This window comes from Salminus brasiliensis, chromosome 16, assembly GCF_030463535.1.
Source record: "Salminus brasiliensis chromosome 16, fSalBra1.hap2, whole genome shotgun sequence".
Lineage (NCBI taxonomy): Eukaryota > Metazoa > Chordata > Actinopteri > Characiformes > Bryconidae > Salminus > Salminus brasiliensis.
Genome location: NC_132893.1, coordinates 16,465,813 through 16,486,160, shown reverse-complemented (window position 1 = coordinate 16,486,160; position 20,348 = coordinate 16,465,813). Strand labels below are relative to the sequence as shown.

Here is a 20,348-nt window from a genome sequence, read left to right as displayed (position 1 = left end):
CTCTCTAGTATGCATTTTCTTTCTATAATCCCATTACACAGTAAATGTTAATAGAGGAGTTCATTCTAAAGTCGACTTACTTAAAGATTTCTCATTTTTACTCTCATGTCCATATGAGATAACAATGCCTCACACAAATATAACTCTGCTATCCACTCACACCAGAGTGATGTTGACGTGTTGCCATAAAGCTCTCATGGCACAAAGCTGCGTTCACTTTACACATGGCTGTTCAGTCTGTATGTTTTTTTTGTTTTGTTTTTTTACTGCAGCTCTGCATACAGATTTAGGGAATAATCATTATAAAAATGACACCAGCAGTAAAACTGTATACCACACTTTTATGGTTTAACTTAAATACTCACACATGCATCCTTTACTGTTTGTACAACCTGTACACTTGATCAAATTCCCTCATAAATACTAAAAGAAATACTCTCAATTATAATCAGACCTCTTTTAACAATAGTAAACTCATCCCTTAGCTTAGGGCATGTACCCCAAACCCTTAAATTAGCAGTCATAAAACCTTTAATCAAGAAACCAAACCACTTGATCCCAGTACATTGTCTAATTACAGACACATCTTAAACTTAACATTTATATCCAAGATATTAGAAAAAGCTGTGGCCCAACATCTGCTCTGCTTTTACCTGAGTAAAATGACATATATGAGAAATTCCAATCTGGATTCAGACCCCATCACAGCACTGAGACAGCCCTAGTGAAGGTTTTGCAAACTATCTCCTTCTTGTCTGTAATCAAGGCTCCTTATCTTTATTAGCCCTACTCAACCTCAGTGCTGTCTTTGATACATACTAGATCATACTAGAAAGATTAGAGAAAATGGTTGGAATCACAGGAACAGCCCTGAACGCCCATAACTGAACGCTATGAGTTCATAAAGATAAAAGATTTATCTTCAAATTACACAAAAGTAAGATATGGAGTTCTGCAAGGCTCTATTTTATGACCACTATTATTTACATTATACATGTTACTACTGGGCTTAGTTATAAGCAAACATGATGTTAAAAGACACTAGAAATAAACAATCAGATTTAATGCTAGACTTGGCTGATGCTTCCATCACTCCTGGTCTAGCAGCTAATAATCTTGCAGTCATATTCGATTCAGATTTATCATTTGAGCAACATATAACTAATATTAGTAGGACAGCCTTTATGCAGCTTAGGAACATCACCAAACTAAGAAACTCCTTATCTCTACAGGATGCAGAAAAGCTACGCTAGTATATGCTTTTATTACCCTAAAGACTAGATTACTGTAATGCACTTTTGTCAGGTTGTTCCAGCAGGAACCTCAATGAACTTCAACTAGTTCAAAATGCTGCAGCCAGCAGTTTACTAAAACTAGAAAATTTGACCATTTCAGTCCAGTTCTATCAGCACTGCATTGGCTCCCAGTTAAATTCCATATTGAATACAAAATTCTTCTATCAACATACAAAGCCCTACATGGCCTCACTCCTGAGTACCTGCGAGATCTTATTACATATTATGAACCATCAAGAATACTTAGATCTCAGGGTGCTGGCTTCTTAGTAGTTCCCAAAATTCAAAAAACCTCAGCAGGGGGAATAGCCTTTTCTAATAAAGCCCCCCAAGTCTGGAATAACCTTCCAGACAATGTTTGGGACTCAGACACAGTCGCAATCTTTTAAATCTAGACTGAAAACTCATCTGTTTAGTTTTTGGAAATTAATATTTCCCCTTAGATAAAGGTTGCAGGGGTTCGCAGACACAGGGAGCAGATGGATGCTAGCGTTTCAGGGTCTGTGTCTGTGTTACCTTCTGTCTCTCTCTTTTTAAGTAGGCTCTTATAGTCAGACCTCACTCTGATACTGCTCAAAATTATCTGCTTTCTATAAACCATTCAGAAATGACTGTCTCTTTACCTTTTCCGAGTAAATGGTTACCCAGTCCGACCTGCTGGAAGACCTGCCGAGGTCCCGTCTACCTGCGTCAGACCAGCTGCCACCTACCAGTCCGACCAGCAGCCCCCCCACCACCACCCATGCCAGGCCAGTGGCACACCCTCATACCACTGCTACCTGCCTAATGACCATGTTAAAACCTAAATGGACTCGTATCTCATTTGCCACTATTAATATTACCACTATTAACTATCATTACTCTCATTACTCTTACCATCACTGCCATGACTGTGTTTGTTAAGTTATACAACACCAGTATTATTATATTATGATTATGATCAGAGCAGGTCAACAGTATAGATGGTTTGGCAACTTATTGATCATTTATAAATAGTTCTGACCAGAGGAGGATGGGTCCCCCTTGTGAGTCCTGGTTCCTCCCAAGGTTTCCTTATGTGTTTTGTGTTTTTTTCATATGTTTTAATGTTACTTGATTAGGTAAAACTGCTTTGAGAAGGAAGTAAAAAAAATAAATAAAATAAAATAAAATAAATATATATGAAATAAGGCGAGACAAATAACTGAGTGGGCTCATTTGCTTCTACTGTTCAGTTTAAAGGTAAACATAAAATGTCTTCTCCTTTTATAATTCAAATGTAGCTGATGTAGCGGCCAAGACGTGTTTGGTGTGTGGTGTCTAATGATGCTAATAAGTAATGGAACCTTGAATGGCTTAGCATCGTTCAAGCTGCATTTGTAAATCACAACACTCACTTCTGTGTGCAAAACATTTGAATGTGCAAGCAAACTATTACGATTATTTGTAATCTGCGAACAACACCATTTTTATGAGCTGCTTTTAAGACAAACACGGATTCTTATCCTCGTTGCAAAGTCAAACACACAAACAATTTGGGCCCATTTTAGTTTCAAGCCAAATGAAAAAGAAGAAGCCAAGCGTTGAAGGAGGTGATTGTCAGACTTGCAATAAAATGATGGCTGTAAAATGTGCTAATACAACAAACAAAAATCATCTGCGGATCTACCACCCTGGCCACATCCCAGAACTTAAACCGACAACTATATCAACAAATTATTCCCCGCAGCTGGCTATTCAGGAGGCTCTTAAGTATGTAAACATCAGTACAGTACCAGTAACAACGGTACCAGATGCTGCATATTAATAGACAGTTTAACAGTCTATAGCCAAGAAAATGCTGCTGTTCTGTGTGGTGGAAAAAGCAGTTTACAAAGAAATGTTGCAGAAGTTTTACCAGCAGTAAGAATTGCCAGGAAAAACATGCATTTCCGCCAACTTGTAAGTGAACTCCATTCTCAAGGATTTCAAATAAATTGGCTTTTACTCAGCAATATATCTCCATACATAAGCTTCACAATACATTATTGACTGGAATCTGCAGAACCAGATATGTACCAAAGAACAACTCAAACTCTAAAACTCTCTCTGAATGTCCTCCGTCTGGTCTGCTTTGGCAAGTGAGAAGGAATGCACAGCATGTGCTATGGGACTCTACAGGACTTTCAGGACTAGGCATTTTTAGCTTAGCTGGAAAAAGATGAGAGACCTGAGAAATGCTCAAGCTGAGGCTAATTTTCCCTTAGTCTAGTGCCTAATTTAAGGCGTAGTGGGACGTAGTGGGACATAGTGGGACGTAGCGGGCTAATTTCCCACTATGATCAACTGCTGTCTCAGTCTCTGTTTTATTTATTTACACTTTCTCGTCTGCACTCTGTGTCTCGTCTGCACTGCCTGCATTGTGTTGTACTGTCTGTATGCACTTGTTCTGTGTTGCACTTGTGGTTTGTCTGCACTATGTTGTGCTGCACCAATGGACCTAAAGAGCGGAGCAAAAATGTAGCAATAACACAGAGAACTAACACACTATGTGACGCATGTGTGGTTTATCACATATAATTTGAGCACTTTTTTGACCATTGTACCACCTTTCTGTATGTAGTTAATGTTTTTTAAACAAAAAGATGTATTTTGTATGTATTTTTTAACTCACTTTTTACAAGTGAGCCCTGGCCAAGACTGAATGAATTATTATTCAAACCACCAGAACAGAACTCCTGTTTTCTTTGACTCACATCACACATCTCCAAAATATCCATCAGTTGTACAACACCGCTCCACTCTCACGCTCATACACTGCAGGTGCTGCAGGCACTACAGGTGCTGCAGGCGCTATGAACGACCCTACCTGAGAAGACCCAGAAAATTAACCACTGCACTCAGTACCACTCATCCCTAAGCAAGCATTAACATAAGAGAGAAGATATTTCGGACTCTCATTTGGAAGTTTTTGGAATGTTTGGTCAAAACATGAACTGACATCAGCACCATAGGACTTTTAAATGTGCATACCGAAATGAGAACTAAAGCAATGGTTTTAATGTCTACATAATTGAACTAAAGCAATTGTGTCCTTAACTCTGCTTTGATTTTCAATTACATGGACTGACAAACTGAATATAATACTATCATAAATACATAACACAACATAAATCATTAAAGTACACAGATATAGATAGTGATGATCTGCATACATGAGTCCATGTGAACAGCTCAGTCAGCTGATCAGGGGCACTATCATGGTTACAGTCTCTCTGGAGCAACAAATGTGACACTTTGATGTTCACAGCACACAGAAGCTCTATTTGCTGGTGTACATTTTTAAACACATTTAGAGTAAGTTATGTAAACATAATTTATATGGTACTAATTCTTGACTGGAAACCATTGTAAATGCAGAAAAAAAAAAACTGGAGAATATGGAGGTCAGAAAATCGGCACTGCTCTTAAACTGTTTCTAATGCATCACACTCAACTCCCTTTTACTGATAAAGCTTTAAATAACCAGCCTGAAAAAGGAGAGTAACACAATCTTACCGCTCTGCCCCTCTTGCTGGGGTGTTTTTTCTTTTTGCTGCACGTTCTGACCAGGCATGGGTGGTTCTCCTGGTCTGAGTGCTGCTGCTGGTTATGAAGGCAGCTTTTGTGCAAAGTCAGGTTCAGCCCATCCGGTACTTGCCCAGGTTGCCTCTTTAGCAGCCGTTCAGCCCAAGGCTTCTTCTGCTCATGAGGCTTTAGAGCAATTTCCTTCTTACAGAGATAGAGAGACAGAAAGAGAGGAAAAGAAAAAATGTGAGAAGTACTGTGATGATTATGATTAATTGAGCAACCCATAAATAGCATAAAGAATTTCATACAAATCACATTAGCCTTGGTAGAGCACAATTAAAAAAAAAAGCTTTTCCAGTCAAAACATTTTTTTTATTTCTTCACTGAGGACCAATATGGTTGTGCTTCTCAGTGGGGAAGCTTTACATCGCATCTGTCTCTGCTTAAAATCCAAATCACTTGCATTACTTCTTACTTACACAAGTTATATCTGGATAATTAAACAAAACACAATTCAAAAACATTGATAATACATTAGGGTTCTGTTGTTGTTTAATTAGATGTATTGCTGTGAGCTTATTTGCATGCTTTCAAGGTACAAACCAAGCACGGCCAGACGTTTAAGACATCACATGTGCAATATTTTTAAGAATATTTAAAATAAGTTAAATATTATTGTATGAGAGATCACTTATGCTGCTGGAAACAATGTCTTATTTTGTAAAAATGTCTGAATGTAGCTAGATTTTGGTGAGCTTAAAAGGTATGCTTATCCTACTAACCTACAAGCAAATGACTTGAGATTATGTATGTTGATTAGCTACTTAGCTAGCTAGTTAGCTATCTTACTAATACCAGGTTGTTATTAGAGTTTAACCTCTATCAACCATATAGTGCTAAACTATTCAAAAAGCAATACCACTTACCAGCATACAAGTGTAATGAGTGCCTCTGTGTTTTCACATGTCGTAAATCACAAGCTGGATCTAGCGTGCTAGCATTAGTTTGCTAGTTAGCAAATTGTTCTAGTTAGATATATTAGCTAAATCTGTATTTGGTTCCATTACACTAATAAATTGCAATTTTTTTTTTATTATTATGTAAGATGAATAAGGTTAATTTTGCAAGTTAGTCAAGGCAGGCGGATTTAGCCCTAGGAGTCCAGTTGCTTCAGGTATCCTCCCCCAATGCTTCACAACAGAATGAAACTTATTCAATCCCCAAAGTTATCAAGATTAGTTTCACCCAATTGAGAAAAAGAAAAATACTTTTTCAGATCAAAATTTTGTAAAACAGATATCTGGGATGGGAACTATTACTTAATTGTATTTGTTTTTACAGTGTAGTGTTTTTACAGTGTAGTGTTAAGCCTTTTATTTTCCTCATTGTGTCCTAATCTATTTTCCTTCCTTCCAATGCCATTCACATATAAAACACGACTAGCTTCCCATACACACAGGCTTTTTCAGTAGTTTAACACACTAACATAGTAGCTATAGTAACTTCCAATAAAACCTTACAATGTGTGATGGCATGTGTGTGTGTGTGTGTGTGTGTACTACTGCTATAAGCCCAGCTTTGCTCTCATTTCCCTCTAAGTCTGGTCAAAGTCTGGAAGTTATTAAGGATAATATTAAAGAGGTGGTTAAACTGGCCCAGACGATGTCCGATGCCGTTATTTGCTCTGGTTCCATCCCAATGAGGCGCGGCGCTGGGTCTTACAGCCGACTCACAGCGCTAAACTGCTGGATGTCCAAGTGGTGTTCGGAAAATCATGTGGGCTTCATAGATAATTGGTTAAAATTTGAGGGCAAGCCTGTTTTTTTAGGTAGGGATGACGTCCCACGCGGGAGGGTGCTGCCTTACTTTCGTGCAGCATAGTCCATAGTCTGCTAGTTAGTCGGCAGAGTAGTGTAAAAGGCTGCTGACAATCCAGAGCCGGGACCAGGCCGCAGACAGACAGGCTGAACCGACCGTCTGCGAACTGTTTTGAGGCATCACCCAGGTCTTACCGTACTGAGACTTGTTTCTGGGCCCTGAATTAAAGCAAATCATAGAATATTAAAAACTGCTCATTTTAATAATTTAATCAGTGTTAAATTATCTCATTCCAACGATAACAGCAGCACCTCAGACCTAAAGCTCGGTCTACTTAATATTAGATCATTATCCTCGAAAGCAGTTATTGTAAATGAAATTATATGTGATCAGAAACTAGACGTTTTCTGCCTCACTGAAACCTGGATTAGACCTGATCAATATATAGCACTAAATGAAGCCACCCCTGGCAGGTTATAAATATGTACATAGCCCTAGATTATCAGGCAGAGGAGGTGGAGTATGCATAATCTACCAGAATATACTAGATATTATTCAAAAACACTGTAACACCTTCTTTTAAGATTATCTACATTAATATATCAAATACGGTCACAAATAAAAATGCATTCACACTAATTAATATTTATAGGCCTTCAGGGCCCTATTCTGAATTTGTAAAAGAATTTAGTGATTTTGCTGCAGACTTGGCAGTGTGCAGTGACAAAGTTATAATAGTAGGAGACTTTAATATTCATTTTGAAAAAGCATACGATCCATTATCAAAGGCAATCTTAGATTCTGTCAGCATTACACAAAACGTAACTGGACCCACACATTACTGTAACCATACCCTAGATTTAGTCCTGACCCTGGGTGTTAGCATTGATCATCTAAATATTCTACCTCAAAGCTCAGTAATATCAGACCATTATCTAATCTCCTTTGAGCTACATCTTAGACAAAATGTTAATTTGTCCCCCCAACACTAAAGTGCGCATTAACCCCAATGACAGCTGCAAAACCTCCCACCCCGTGGCAGACGACCAAACTAGAGGTGTTCCGTGGAAGGACAGCCTTAGTCAATATAGAAAGACACTCATTAAATCTCGTTCAGCGTATTTGGCCTCACTGATCGAGAAAAACAAAAACAATCCCAGAATACTTTTTAGTGAGATCTCTAAAATTACTAAAAGCCAGGCAGATTCTCAACCCCAGATTCCAATATCTTTAACCAGTATTGTTTTTATGGACTATTTTAATAATAAAATAGGAAATATTAGCCAACAAATCCAACCCTGCTTATTAGATCAAACATGGCCGTCACCTGGTGGGGCTGCTTTAGAACACAACACAGAACAAAAGCTGGAAGCCTTCTACCCACTTCCACAACCAGAAGTAGAAAAATTATTTCCTCAGCAAATTGTACAACCTGTACACTTGTCTCTGATCAAGGCTATGTCTCTTTATTAGTCCTACTAGACCTTAGTGCAGCCTTTGATACAATAGATCATACTATATTGCTAGAAAGATTAGAGAAAATGGTTGGAATCACAGGAACAGCCCTATCGTGGTTCAAATCATATCTAACGGGACGCTATCAGTTTGTAAACATAAAAGAATTATCTTCAAATTACACAAAAGTAAGATATGGAGTTCCGCAAGGCTCAATTTTAGGACTGCTATTATTTACATTATACATGTTACCACTTGGCTCAGTTATATATCAGCCAAACCTGACTAAGAAAAAAAACCTAAGAACTAAGAAACTCCCTATCTCTACAGGTCAGTCATTAATCTGCAATCCATATCTGGGGCAAATTCATGTTTCCAGAGGTGTATTTAGAGATTATTAACCCGTGGTGGCCTACTACAGAAATACTACTGAAATATGGATTTGAATATGAATTTGAATTAAACATTAGTTCATTCTAAGTGTTTACTTGAGCTGAGAAAACCTAGTTCAACTGCTAACACATGATATAATCTTTTTAGGTTTTAGGTCAGGTCCCATTTTAAACAGTTAATGTATAATACATCAGAACTAGAAAAGCCTCTAACAATCTTGAACAGCTTGCAATGTTTTTCTGGAAAGCTGGAATGAGTGCAGAGGTATGAAACACTGAATTGCTTTATTCCATTCCATCACTGACAGATGCACTCTAAATCTCACAATACATGGCCCCATTCATTCTTTCATGTACACAGACCAGTCATCCTAGTCCCTTTGCAGAGAAACAGCCCCAAAGCATGATGTTGCCACCCCCATGCTTCACAGTTGGTATGGTGTTCTTTGGATGCAACTCAGCATTTACTCTCCTCCAAACACAACGAGTTGTGTTTGTACCAAACAGTTCTACTTTGGTTTCATCTGCGCGGGCGCGTCTGAAGTTTGCTAGAGAGCATTTGGATGTTCCGGAAGAGTATTGGGAGAATGTCTTATGGTCATAAGACATTCTCCCAATACTCTTCCGGAACATCCAAATGCTCTCTAGCAAACTTCAGATGTGCCCGGATATGTACTGGCTTAAGCAGGGGAACACATCTGGCACTGCAAGATCTGAGTCCCTGGCGGCATAGTGTGTAGATGGTAGCCTTTGTAACGTTGGTCCCAGCTTTCTGCAGGTCATTCACTAGGTCCCCCCAAGTGGTTCTGGGATTTTTGCTCATCGTTCTTGTGATCATTTTGACCCCACGGGCTGAGATCTTGCGTGGAGCCCCTGATCGAGGGAGATTAGCAGTGGTCTTGTAGGTCTCCCATTTTCTGATTATTGCTCCCACAGTAGATTTCTTCACACCAAGCTGCTTGCCTATTGCAGATTCAGTCTTCGATATAGTTTAAGATCTGTGACAGCCAGAAATCTTGCTTGTTTGTAGGTGACCAAATACTTATTTTCCACCATTATTTGCAAATAAATTCTTTAAAAATCAGACAATGTGATTTTCAGATTTTTTTTTTTCTCATTTTGTCTCTCATAGTTGAGGTCTACCTATGATGTCAATTACAGGCCTCTCTTTTTTTAAGTGGGAGAACTTGCACAATTGGTGACTGACTAAATACTTTTTTTCCCCACTGTATATATATATACATATATATAGTATAAGTAAATGTGTAAATATTCTGTATTTCTATTTTATAAATATGTGTTCTCTTTTGTATTACTGTGAGGGACGATGGTGAAGTTTTTTACTCACCTTTACACGTGTGTAGTGTGACGTGACAAACATGATTTGATTTTGATTTGATTTGCTGTTCAAAAAAAAGAGCCTCATGCAGAAACCCCTTTAGGCTGCGCTGTAAGCTGCATGGGGTAAGCTGTAAGCTGCATCTAGGTTTCAATACCTAGAACACAAGGAATGGGCGTATTTACCACAGGAGGGATTATAAACCTTACTAAATAACAGAATAAACAATCATTGATAGTATCAATTAAACTAAGATTTGACTATTTTATTGCCTCATTAAAAAAAAAAAGCAGAATCAGGGGCACAGTTTCTTCTTCTTCATCTTCTTCTTTTGGGCTTATGGCAGTTGGCAGACCAGCGTGACATGCATAATCACTTTCTACTTAGTGGCACCGCTTATTTAAAATACAAGAACCAGCATCTTCTGCCATTGGGCCTACGCTGAATTCACAATGAATGGTTGGCCAAGAAAAAACACACCCGGGAACTTTAACCGTTCTTGGTTCTTGTGTGAGTACTGAAATGCAACCTGGGCAGTGGAAGATGATGTCAGGCAAAAACACTTCTGAAGCACAAACCAGACCCTGAAACTGCTTATTGGTCAGTTGCCCAATTACATCTGAGTCTGTGCAAATCAGGGACTAGGTTAAAAATGTCGTAAATGCTCAAGAGTCAGTGAGACAGTGCTTTTGTTTAGATGCTATTAACCAAGCCCCCTACTGTGAGGTGGAGGATAGGTAAGCAGCAAATATACACAGTAAAGAGACAGGAGAAATGTTTGCCATCAGGACTGGAAGCCTTCAGCACTGACCAGATGCTTTTGATAGGCCTCTGGCAAAATTCTATTTGGATATTTGACCACTAAGAATTGCAAACTTGTGGGTTTCCTGGCACTAACACGACTTTTAAACACAGTATATATATATTAGACTGTACTTGTCTGACTGCATTGTGCAAGTGTAAAGTTTGGTGTAGGGGAATTATGGTTGTTTTTCAGGAGTTGGGTTCGGCCGCTTACTTACAGTGAAAGGAACTCTTAATGCTTCAGCATACAAAAAGATTTTGATCAATTTCATGCACAGTTTGGGGATGACCCCTTCCTGTTCCAACATGACTGTGCACCAGTGCACAAAGCAAGGTCCATGAAGACATGGATGATATATGTACAGCCAATATTTGCATCCACGTATTAATAATGACTGTAATTTCAATAGTTTTTTAAGCATAAAGTCTACATTTTAATCACATCTTTATTGATTCATTCAAAATCCACACTTAATAGGTCTGTGTGCTTTAGAAAAATACAGCACCATGTCAATTAAATGAAGCAAGGAAAAGAAAAAAAAATGCAGGCGGGCTGGCAGACTGACAGCTGGTAATCCCTGTAAGTCTGCCTTCTTACAATGTTTCTTCTCTCTTTGTCACCCATCCATCTCTCTCTACACTTTCCCTAATCACAACAATCTGCCACCTTTTTTTTCAGACTCTATGGCTGGTGCAAAGATAAAAAAGTGCCTGATTAATATTGTGCTGATGGAGTGGAGAAGTCAGTCAGAGTCAGTCACAGAGAGAGCTTCCCTAAAACATGCTTTTACTGCTTTCTTTACTCAGGCTACCAACCTCACATCCTGGAATTCCTACTTAGGGAAAAACTCTGGAAGTTGCTGATGCGGAATCATTCATCATGGTGGTGAACTCCAAATTAATGTAATTTTATTTCACATTATTGACTTGCTGACAAAAAAATAACCAGGCTTTAATGTGCCAGAATGTAACAAAAGAAAGTGCAACTCGGTGGTACATTTCCTAAAGGAACTTCCTAAGAGCCTGTTTATGTGGTTAAGCTGGTTGATCATCTTAGCTCTTGACCAGCACAGGGTATGTCTTTGGTCAAATTGGTCATGCTGATTGACCAGCTTAGCTTTTGACCAGCATTACATATGTTTTCTGTTGAGTTAGATGGACAAGCTGGTCTATCAATTTAATTAGCTGGCTGACCATCAGAAACCAGCTATCAGCAGATGCTGGATTTAACTTTTTTTTTTTTTAGTCTCCCTAAAATGTCAGTTCACACTATCCACATACTAACAATTAAGCAATTTACAGACTTGGTATAGAGATATAAAAACTGTATTTGGACATCTTTAAGTAGCATATGGAAAAATAACATCTAGAACATACACGAATCATATTGCAAACTGAACATTATTCATCTTCTTCAGTTCAAATGCATGTATCACATTCACATCTGCAGCCACTTGATGAGTCAATAATGGTGTGTGAGAGGATACTGGGATGTGAATGGATACACTTGCATGCAAGATCATACACAAGACCATACACAATACCTTGCATCTGAGTGTCTTGATATCCCTTTTCTGCTGTGACACTGAGAATGTCCCCACTGTGGGACTAATAAAAGATTAAAAACTGCAGATCCCTAGATTAAATAAAATACTGAGGTAGGTTCTACACTTTGTACGTGATGAAAAACACTACCTGCATACATTTTTCGTGACTGTCAGATCTCTCAAGTGCACACCCCAAAAAAAACACACACTTGTGGTGTTAAGTAAACCTTCCAAGACAATAACAAAGCCACACAAACCTTTTGTAATCTTTTTTCCTCCCTCTCCCTTTCTCTCTCTCTCTTTCTCTCTCTCTCTCTCTCTCTCACATACACACACACACGCGAGAATGTCACAGGTAATTACGATTTGTAACAGGCATAATTATCACGCTTACACTGGAGCGATACACTAGTAAATACTTAGCACCCCTCTGATGAAGAGTGGCCTTTTTCTGTTTAGGCTGTTCCTAGTGGTGATAAACCATCTGTTTGCACTCATGATAAAAGTAGTTCAGGGACTCTAGCCTGCATGTAAGCAGGTTTACTGTACAGCTTCTGTTACATCAAAACCATTTGTGTGTTTAGGAAATACAAACAATGTTCAGAAATTGAAACCTGCATATAACAAACAAGAAGCATTTCAAGTAAATAGAACTGAAGATTAGGAAATCTGTGCAGATTCGCATTACTAAAATTTCATCTGATGTTTATGACCAAAAGAACCAGTCAGCAGACTGGTGAATTGTAATAAAAAAAAATACTAAATACAGGCTCAAACTGGCACAAAACAAAAAATACAAAACTTAAGGCACAGCATTCACTTCTAAAAAACTGCTGGAAAAATGTACTAATGCAAAATGAACACTCAACAGCCCATTAGGATATAGGCTTTCAAAATGAGGGCAAAATCTATTTAAAATGCAATGCAAAATAACACTCTATACTTGCCTGCCAGTCAAAGTGAGTGGCAAGCCAAATACAGCCATGCAGCTGAGAGTCAATTAAAAACCAATGAAGCAGCAGTAAGGGTTCTCTGGTGGAGTGGAGTACTAAAACACACACAAACAATCCCACAGCAAAACTTTCTCCCTCTCACTCACTCATTTACTCAAACCCTCCCTCACTCGCTCATTCCCTCACTCACTTACCCACCCACACACACACACACCACACTCTTGTTCCTGAAACTACTTCTTATTTTGGAAGCAGACAGGAGACACTGAGGAGGGACCTGCTACAGTAGACCACTTGCATTACAGCCCACCCCTATACAGCCTTACTATCATGTGTAGACTACAAAACAGCCATGTTCAGTGCTCTAATGAGGACTGTTTACCTGCACCTCTTATAGATGGCTTTACTCATACATCTCTGACATCTTTTTCACTAGCTATTCTATAATTATAATTGTGCATCTAGATTAGGTTATACCCCTAACTCCTTAAACAGACGTTTATTTCAAAACTATCATTTGTTTTTGGAGCTGCCTTTCAGTACTTCAGGATGCATGTGCATCCTAGTTTCATCCTAGTTTATGGGTGTAGCACTACTGAATTTATTTTACATGTTCTTAAAAAGCAAAAATAGTGCACTGTATTGAGCCAGTCCACTACACCTTATTACACAGTACTACGCACAAAGGGAAAAGTTGGGTAATAAGGAAGTTATGGCTGATTTATTCATGTGTCATGCCTGCCTCTGTTTTGTGTAACCATGTGCTCTCAAGAACATGGCTCTGTCCTAGCTCCTCCTGTTCATTAGTCTTACCACCGGTGCCTCCTCTTTAGCCACGCCCCCTTGTTAGTCCCAGGTGTCCCTTGTTAGTCTTTGTATAAGTACCCCTTTGCATGTTGGTTTATGGTCATGGTGAGTCACAGTGTGTTAGCATGGCTGTTTTTGTTTTTTTGTATGTTGGTTTCAGTCTCTGGTTTGTTCCATTGTTTGTACACTGTGTGCAGAATTATTAGGCAAATTAGTATTTTGATCACATCATCCTTTTTATACATGTTGTCCTACTCCAAGCTCTATAGGCCTGAAAGCCAACTACCAATCAAGTAAATCAGGTGATGTGCATCTCTGTAATGAGAAGGGGTGTGGTCTAATGACATCAACACCCTATATAAGGTGTGCTTAATTATTAGGCAACTTCCTTTCCTTTGGCAAAATGGGTCAGAAGAGAGATTTGCCGGACTCTGAAAAGTCATAAATTGTGAGATGTCTTGCAGAGGGATGCAGCAGTCTTGAAATTTCCAAACTTTTGAAGCGTGATCACAGAACAATCAAGCATTTCATGGCAAATAGCCAAACGGGGCGCAAGAAACGTGTTGGGGAAAAAAAGCCGCAAAATAACTGCCCTTTGAGTATCAAAAAGCACAAGGTGTGCGATATTCAGGGACATGGCCAAGGTAAGGAAGGCTGAAAAACGACCACCTTTGAACAAGAAACGTCAAGACTGGGCTAAGAAATATCTTAAGACTTAAGGTTTTATGGACTGATGAAATGCGAGTGACTCTTGATGGGCCAGATGGATGGGCCCGAGGCTGGATCAGTAAAGGGCAGAGAGCTCCACTCCGACTCAGACGCCAGCAAGGTGGAGGTGGGGTACTGGTATGGGCTGGTATCATCAAAGATGAACTTGTGGGACCTTTTCAGGTTGAGGATGGAGTGAAGGTCAACTCCCAGACCTACTGCCAGTTTCTGGAAGACACCTTCTTCAAGCAGTGGTACAGAAAGAAGTCGGTATCGTTCAAGAAAAACATGATTTTCATGCAGGACGATGCTCCATCACATGCATCCAAATACTCCACAGCGTGGCTGGCCAGTAAGGGTTGTTCACCTGATCTGAACCCCATAGAGAACCTGTGATCTCTCATGAAATGTGAGATCTACAGGGAGGGAAAACAGTACACCTCTCTGAACAGTGTCTGGGAGGCTGTGGTGTCTGCTGCACGCAATGTTGATCGTAAACAGATCAAGCAACTGGCAGATTCTTTGGATGGAAGGCTTTTGAGTGTCATCGTAAAGAGAGGTGGCTATATTGGTCACTGATTTGTTTTTGGTTTTGATTTGGAATGTCAGACATGTTTATTTCTAAATATTGTGTTATATTGGTTTACCTGGTGAAAATAAACAAAGCTAAAAAAAAACACTCCAACTTCCAAAAATATTAAGCTTTGATATTTATGAGTCTTTTGGGTTGATTGAGAACATAGTTGTTGTTCAATAATAAAAAGAATCCTCTCAAATACAACTTGCCTAATAATTCTGCACACACTGTATTTCTTTGTGTTCTTTCTGTTCTGCCTCTGCATCCAAGCTCCATACTCTGTAACATGAGACCTCATCTCATTACACATGTCTTTGTTTAGTGGATCTTGGCCGCTCCAACATGGTGGAATGCGCAGACATATTGTCTCAAATAGAGAACCACAGACCATGCAGCATCCAGGTATGTATATCTATGGGTTGGCACACATGCATGCATAGAGCAGTTTCCCCAGTGAGGGAAGAAAACTAGAGTGACTGGTACAGCAGAGTGGATCTGGAACATTGTGGCAGGGGCTGCAGATGATAATTTGGTGTGATAATTTGGTAAATTGGTGTGACTGTTGCACATGTGCAGAGCTCATGAAAAGACAGTGCCCCTTCACAATTATAGAGAGACATACTGAAAGGGTTCAGAGGAGTAAACACCAAGAAGGCTGCTATGGTCTTATAGCCTGCCCATCATAGCTTATTCTGGTATTTACACAGATCAACCCTTACCTAACACTGGGCATCATTCCAATATGCTTCAAACAAGCCATTGTAATTCTTTTCTAAAGGCTAAATTCAGACTGCCAGTCCAATTCCAATTTATTTCAGTCCAATTCCAATCTAGGAATTGGACTCTAATTGTCTCTAGATTTGAAGGTGGTTTGAAATGAGATTACAATTGGTGGGAAAAGCCCCTTGGATGTGGAGCTCAATAATATGTGTGTGGAAGAAACCAGCCACTGAGCATCATCCACTTAATATCATTGCAATTTTCACATGCATGTTCATATGCACAATAATTGCAGGATGTGCAATGTCAAATGTTAGTACTTTTTTGCAGCTAAAAGGAAAAGTTGCATTGTTCTCATATCCCATGAGAGGCAGAGGTACATTATACATATGCAATATAATTTATTTTACTCCAATCTTGGATACATGGAGTGCATTTTTAATTAGCATGATTGGGGATAAAACTTATCTTTCCTATGGGAACAGTAATGAACAGTAATGAACGTCAGTTCACTTCATATGCCTATATGATATATGTACTATATCATATGCCTGATATAGTTAAATGTGCCTGATTTTACACCTATTAGCCTGAGAGACTAGATGTTGAGAGATTGTATTTTGCTGCATTTTAAAAGCTAAAACTTCAAAATTTGAGTTTTTTGAGTTGCTCCTGACAATCTAAACCAATTTCCTTTCAGCTGAGGGTTAGCATTGGCAAAAAATCTACTCTACCATTAACTTTTATTTACAATCAACTGTTTGAATGGCTGATTTTGAAATCTGCGGTTGTTTAGATGGTCGGTGTAGCATAGTGAATAACACTGCCCTCCCTGGCAGACTAGGGTTCAATTTCCGGGCTGGGCATGTTAAGGACATGTTAAAGACTAAATGTGACAGTAGAACAAAATGTTTTAATCATTAGACCTTGTTTACCCAGCAAAGCTAAGGTATAGATTTTGGGTATTTCAGAAAATCTGAAAAAACAGCTGGTCAAAAAAAGGTCAAACACTGAAAACCAAATTGCTAGCTTGAATGTCACAAAGTAGGTTGTCATGATTGCGTTACTGTACAGCGATCCTGAAGAATAGGGTCCTCTGCTGTTTACCCTCTAAATGTACCCAATAAAGCCTAGACATTTTTTAAAAAACATTAAAAAAATGTATTTATGTACTTTAAAATACTTTTGTATAGGTCTAATTCTTTTTTTATTTATTTATTTTAAGATTAAGAAATAATAAAAAAATATGATATTATAAAATAAAATGTAAATTTTTTCTTACCAGAATAGGCACTGTTTTTTGTTTTTTTTTGTTGTTGTTTTTTTTTAAGGTGATTAAAAATGCATTTGTCCTGTATTTTCTCTCAATCTGAGTAACAGGATCTTTTGAGAGTCTGGTTGTGTATTTATGGAAATCTTCTAAACTTGTCTAAAATGTACACAATTAGGATTAAACTGTGTGAGTAAATAAAATAATATTAATAGAATAAAAATTGTAATGTGGTCCAATTTAAAAGCAAAATTATTAAAAAGAAATTCTGCACCTAATAATTACACATAGGGTGCAGCCCATTCCCTTCACTCATATTCTAATCACCCACTAATGCAAAATTCTTTTCACAGGGATCATCAGGTAGGCACCTCCCTTCTACCCTGGCTTTCAGCACATATACTAAACTAAGGAGAAAGGATTACCACAGAAACAGGAGAAAGACAATTGAGAAGGGAAGACTCGCATTGCAGTGTCACACAGTCCCATTCTTCACTGCCTCTGTGCTTCTCTACAGGGACCTCCAGAGTTGAGTACCAATTAGCTTCAGTTGAGAAAATACTTGATTCTTGAATAATACCTTCTTTTCGATTACCTTATAATCTGTGACTTTAAAGACACATGGTATGATAGTAATAAAGAGCTGCATGGGAATGCTGTAGTGATAACAACTACAGATTTTAGTGGTAATCCACAGGAATGGTGGCAAAACACAACTGCTCAATAAATCGAGCGAACACCTAAACAACACAATGTAACTCCAAGTCAATCACACTTCTGTGAAATTAGTCTAGTTAGGAAGCAACACTGATTGTGAATCAAATTCACCTGCTGTTGTGCAAATGAAACAGACAACAGGTAGAAATGAGAGACAATTAGCAAGACAATCCACATATAAGGAGTGGTTCTGCAGGTGGTGACCACAGGCCATTTCTCTGTTCTCATCCTTTCTGACTGATGATTTGGTCACTTTTGCATTTTGTCAGTGATCTCACTCCTAGAGGTAGCATGAGGATTACGTTTCATTATTAACGTAATACTCTTAACCTATAAAGATAGGCCTACAAAGCCACTCAGATTTGATATAAATTTTTGTCCGTACGCACCCATTGATATCAACGATGATAATATAGAAGAAGAAATATGCATCACACACAAAATACAGAACCTGTCTTAGCAGTAGCTGCGCCGGAGAGCCTAAAGATTGCTCATACTTCTCTCTCCCTTTCCCCCTCAATATCTACATCATTTTCTCTATGTTGACATGTTGTGAGTTTGTGGTGCCACAAAATGTGTCTTGATGTGTGTAGAAACTCTTTCTTTGAGCATGTGTGGCTTAGAAAATAAAACATGCTATGCAGAGTGTTTTGTCTTGTATATTACTCAAACAGGAGAGTGAGGTGTTTGCGTGTATAAGAAACAATGAAAATATGTGGGAAGGAGAATAACAGAACAGACCTGTGTGTTTACATGTGCCTCTAACACATTTATTAGGGGGTCCTGCCAGGGAATGTAATGGTCTCTGAACCCATAAATATGTGTAACAACTATTACTCAAACCTCAAAAATAAATCAATCCTGTCTCCTGCCCTTTCCAATCGACTAGGGTTGGATAGTATAACCAAAAAGGTGTATCACAGTCCTGGGTCTTTATACAGGTTTACATTTTAATTTAATCATATATTTATAGTGACTACTTAGTGACTACCTAGTTTTTATAGGGTTAGTTTGTTGTTGAATGTAAAGTTTTATTTTTTGTATTAAAATGGCTGTTTAGTCAGTCACAATTAGAAAACAGTAGTCTGTCTTTGTAGGTTAACAGTGGTTTACTGAGAGGCATGCATCGGAAATCCATCCGGCCCCTGTTATAGATACAAAGGGTGGCCTGACATCTTATTAAACGCAATGGGTTAAGAATGGGATGTTACTCAAGTTAATATGCGTGTGAAAATCTTGATAGATAAGACTCTTGCTCTGAAAGGGCCTGCTACTTTCCCCAAACCATTATGGTACTATTTGGTTTGGTATATATATAAATATGGTACTACTTGAGTAACTCCCACACATACTTTCAATAATGCTTTGATACAGATTTAAGCAGCTTTAGCACTTTTTATTGTATATTTTTGTATATTGTATGTTTTTTTGTATATATATATATATATATATATATACATATATATATATATACATATATATATATATACATATATATATATATATATACATATATATATATATATATATATATATATAGTTCAACTGGTACACTGTGAGATATTTTAATAGTCAGTGTCAGTATGTGTCAGTATGTGATCCCAAAGTGTTTAAAAGAAAGATGTAACTGTCTTAACTAATCTGGTGGCTATGTATATATGTATGAGCATTTTTATTGTCCTGGTTTTGAGGCTGATGTAGTGTAATTTATGTCAAGCATGGCAGATGATGTTGAGAAACTTGATCAAGGTATACAGAACACTTTTTGATAAAAAGGCAGTGCAACAAGTATTTAAAACACTATGGCAAGGTTTTGTTTCTGTTGTCCTTTCCAGGGTCTGCCTTGCATTATGAATTCATTATGCCAGACAGTACTTTTACAAGTACTTTAAATGAATCTGTTAATGGCATGTTAGTCGCGAACGTAAAGTGTGCTAAAAGCCAGTTTGCCTGCCTTGGTGTCTGAAACAGAAAATCTGTTGATGGTTTAATGACATATTGTGTTTTTATATGTTCTTTTGCAAAATTCAGAGTTGCTGCCTCAACTTAGACTCAAAACTGGATTCTGTAACACCTTCCCGATAATCCTTGTGCTAAATTAAAGACCTTGTTATGGGAATATGCAAATATCTTTACAGATGTGCCCTGACAAACAAAATCCTATGCCATGACATTGATGTTGGTAGTAATGGTCCTATTAGACATGAATTCTGTCAAATGGGCTTGTATGAGGACTGAAGGTGATTACCTTGTCAAACATCAGTGCAAGCAAATCTTAAAGGTATTGTGAGATTTGGTACTGGTTAGTTTTGAATCACAAGTCCACTCTTAACTCATTCTAACTGAAAGTATTTGATGGTGTTAAAGTATTTAATGTTATAAGCTTTCCAGAGTGCTGTGAGTTCAACTGAGCGCACC

General features: G+C 38.2%; 1 protein-coding gene across 6 annotated transcripts in view; it reads right to left on the bottom strand.

Annotated features, from left to right (window-relative positions):
- The window catches only part of auts2a (activator of transcription and developmental regulator AUTS2 a), a 278,830-nt gene that overhangs the window by 228,571 nt on the left and 29,911 nt on the right, over positions 1 to 20,348 (bottom strand). For 5 of the 6 annotated variants that reach the window (XM_072659109.1, XM_072659113.1, XM_072659112.1 and 2 more), the window contains exon 3: positions 4,812 to 5,024. In XM_072659109.1, the coding sequence (XP_072515210.1) occupies positions 4,812 to 5,024 (213 nt within the window). The remainder of the gene's footprint in view (positions 1 to 4,811; positions 5,025 to 20,348) is intronic. The other variant, XM_072659111.1, reaches the window with a different exon arrangement.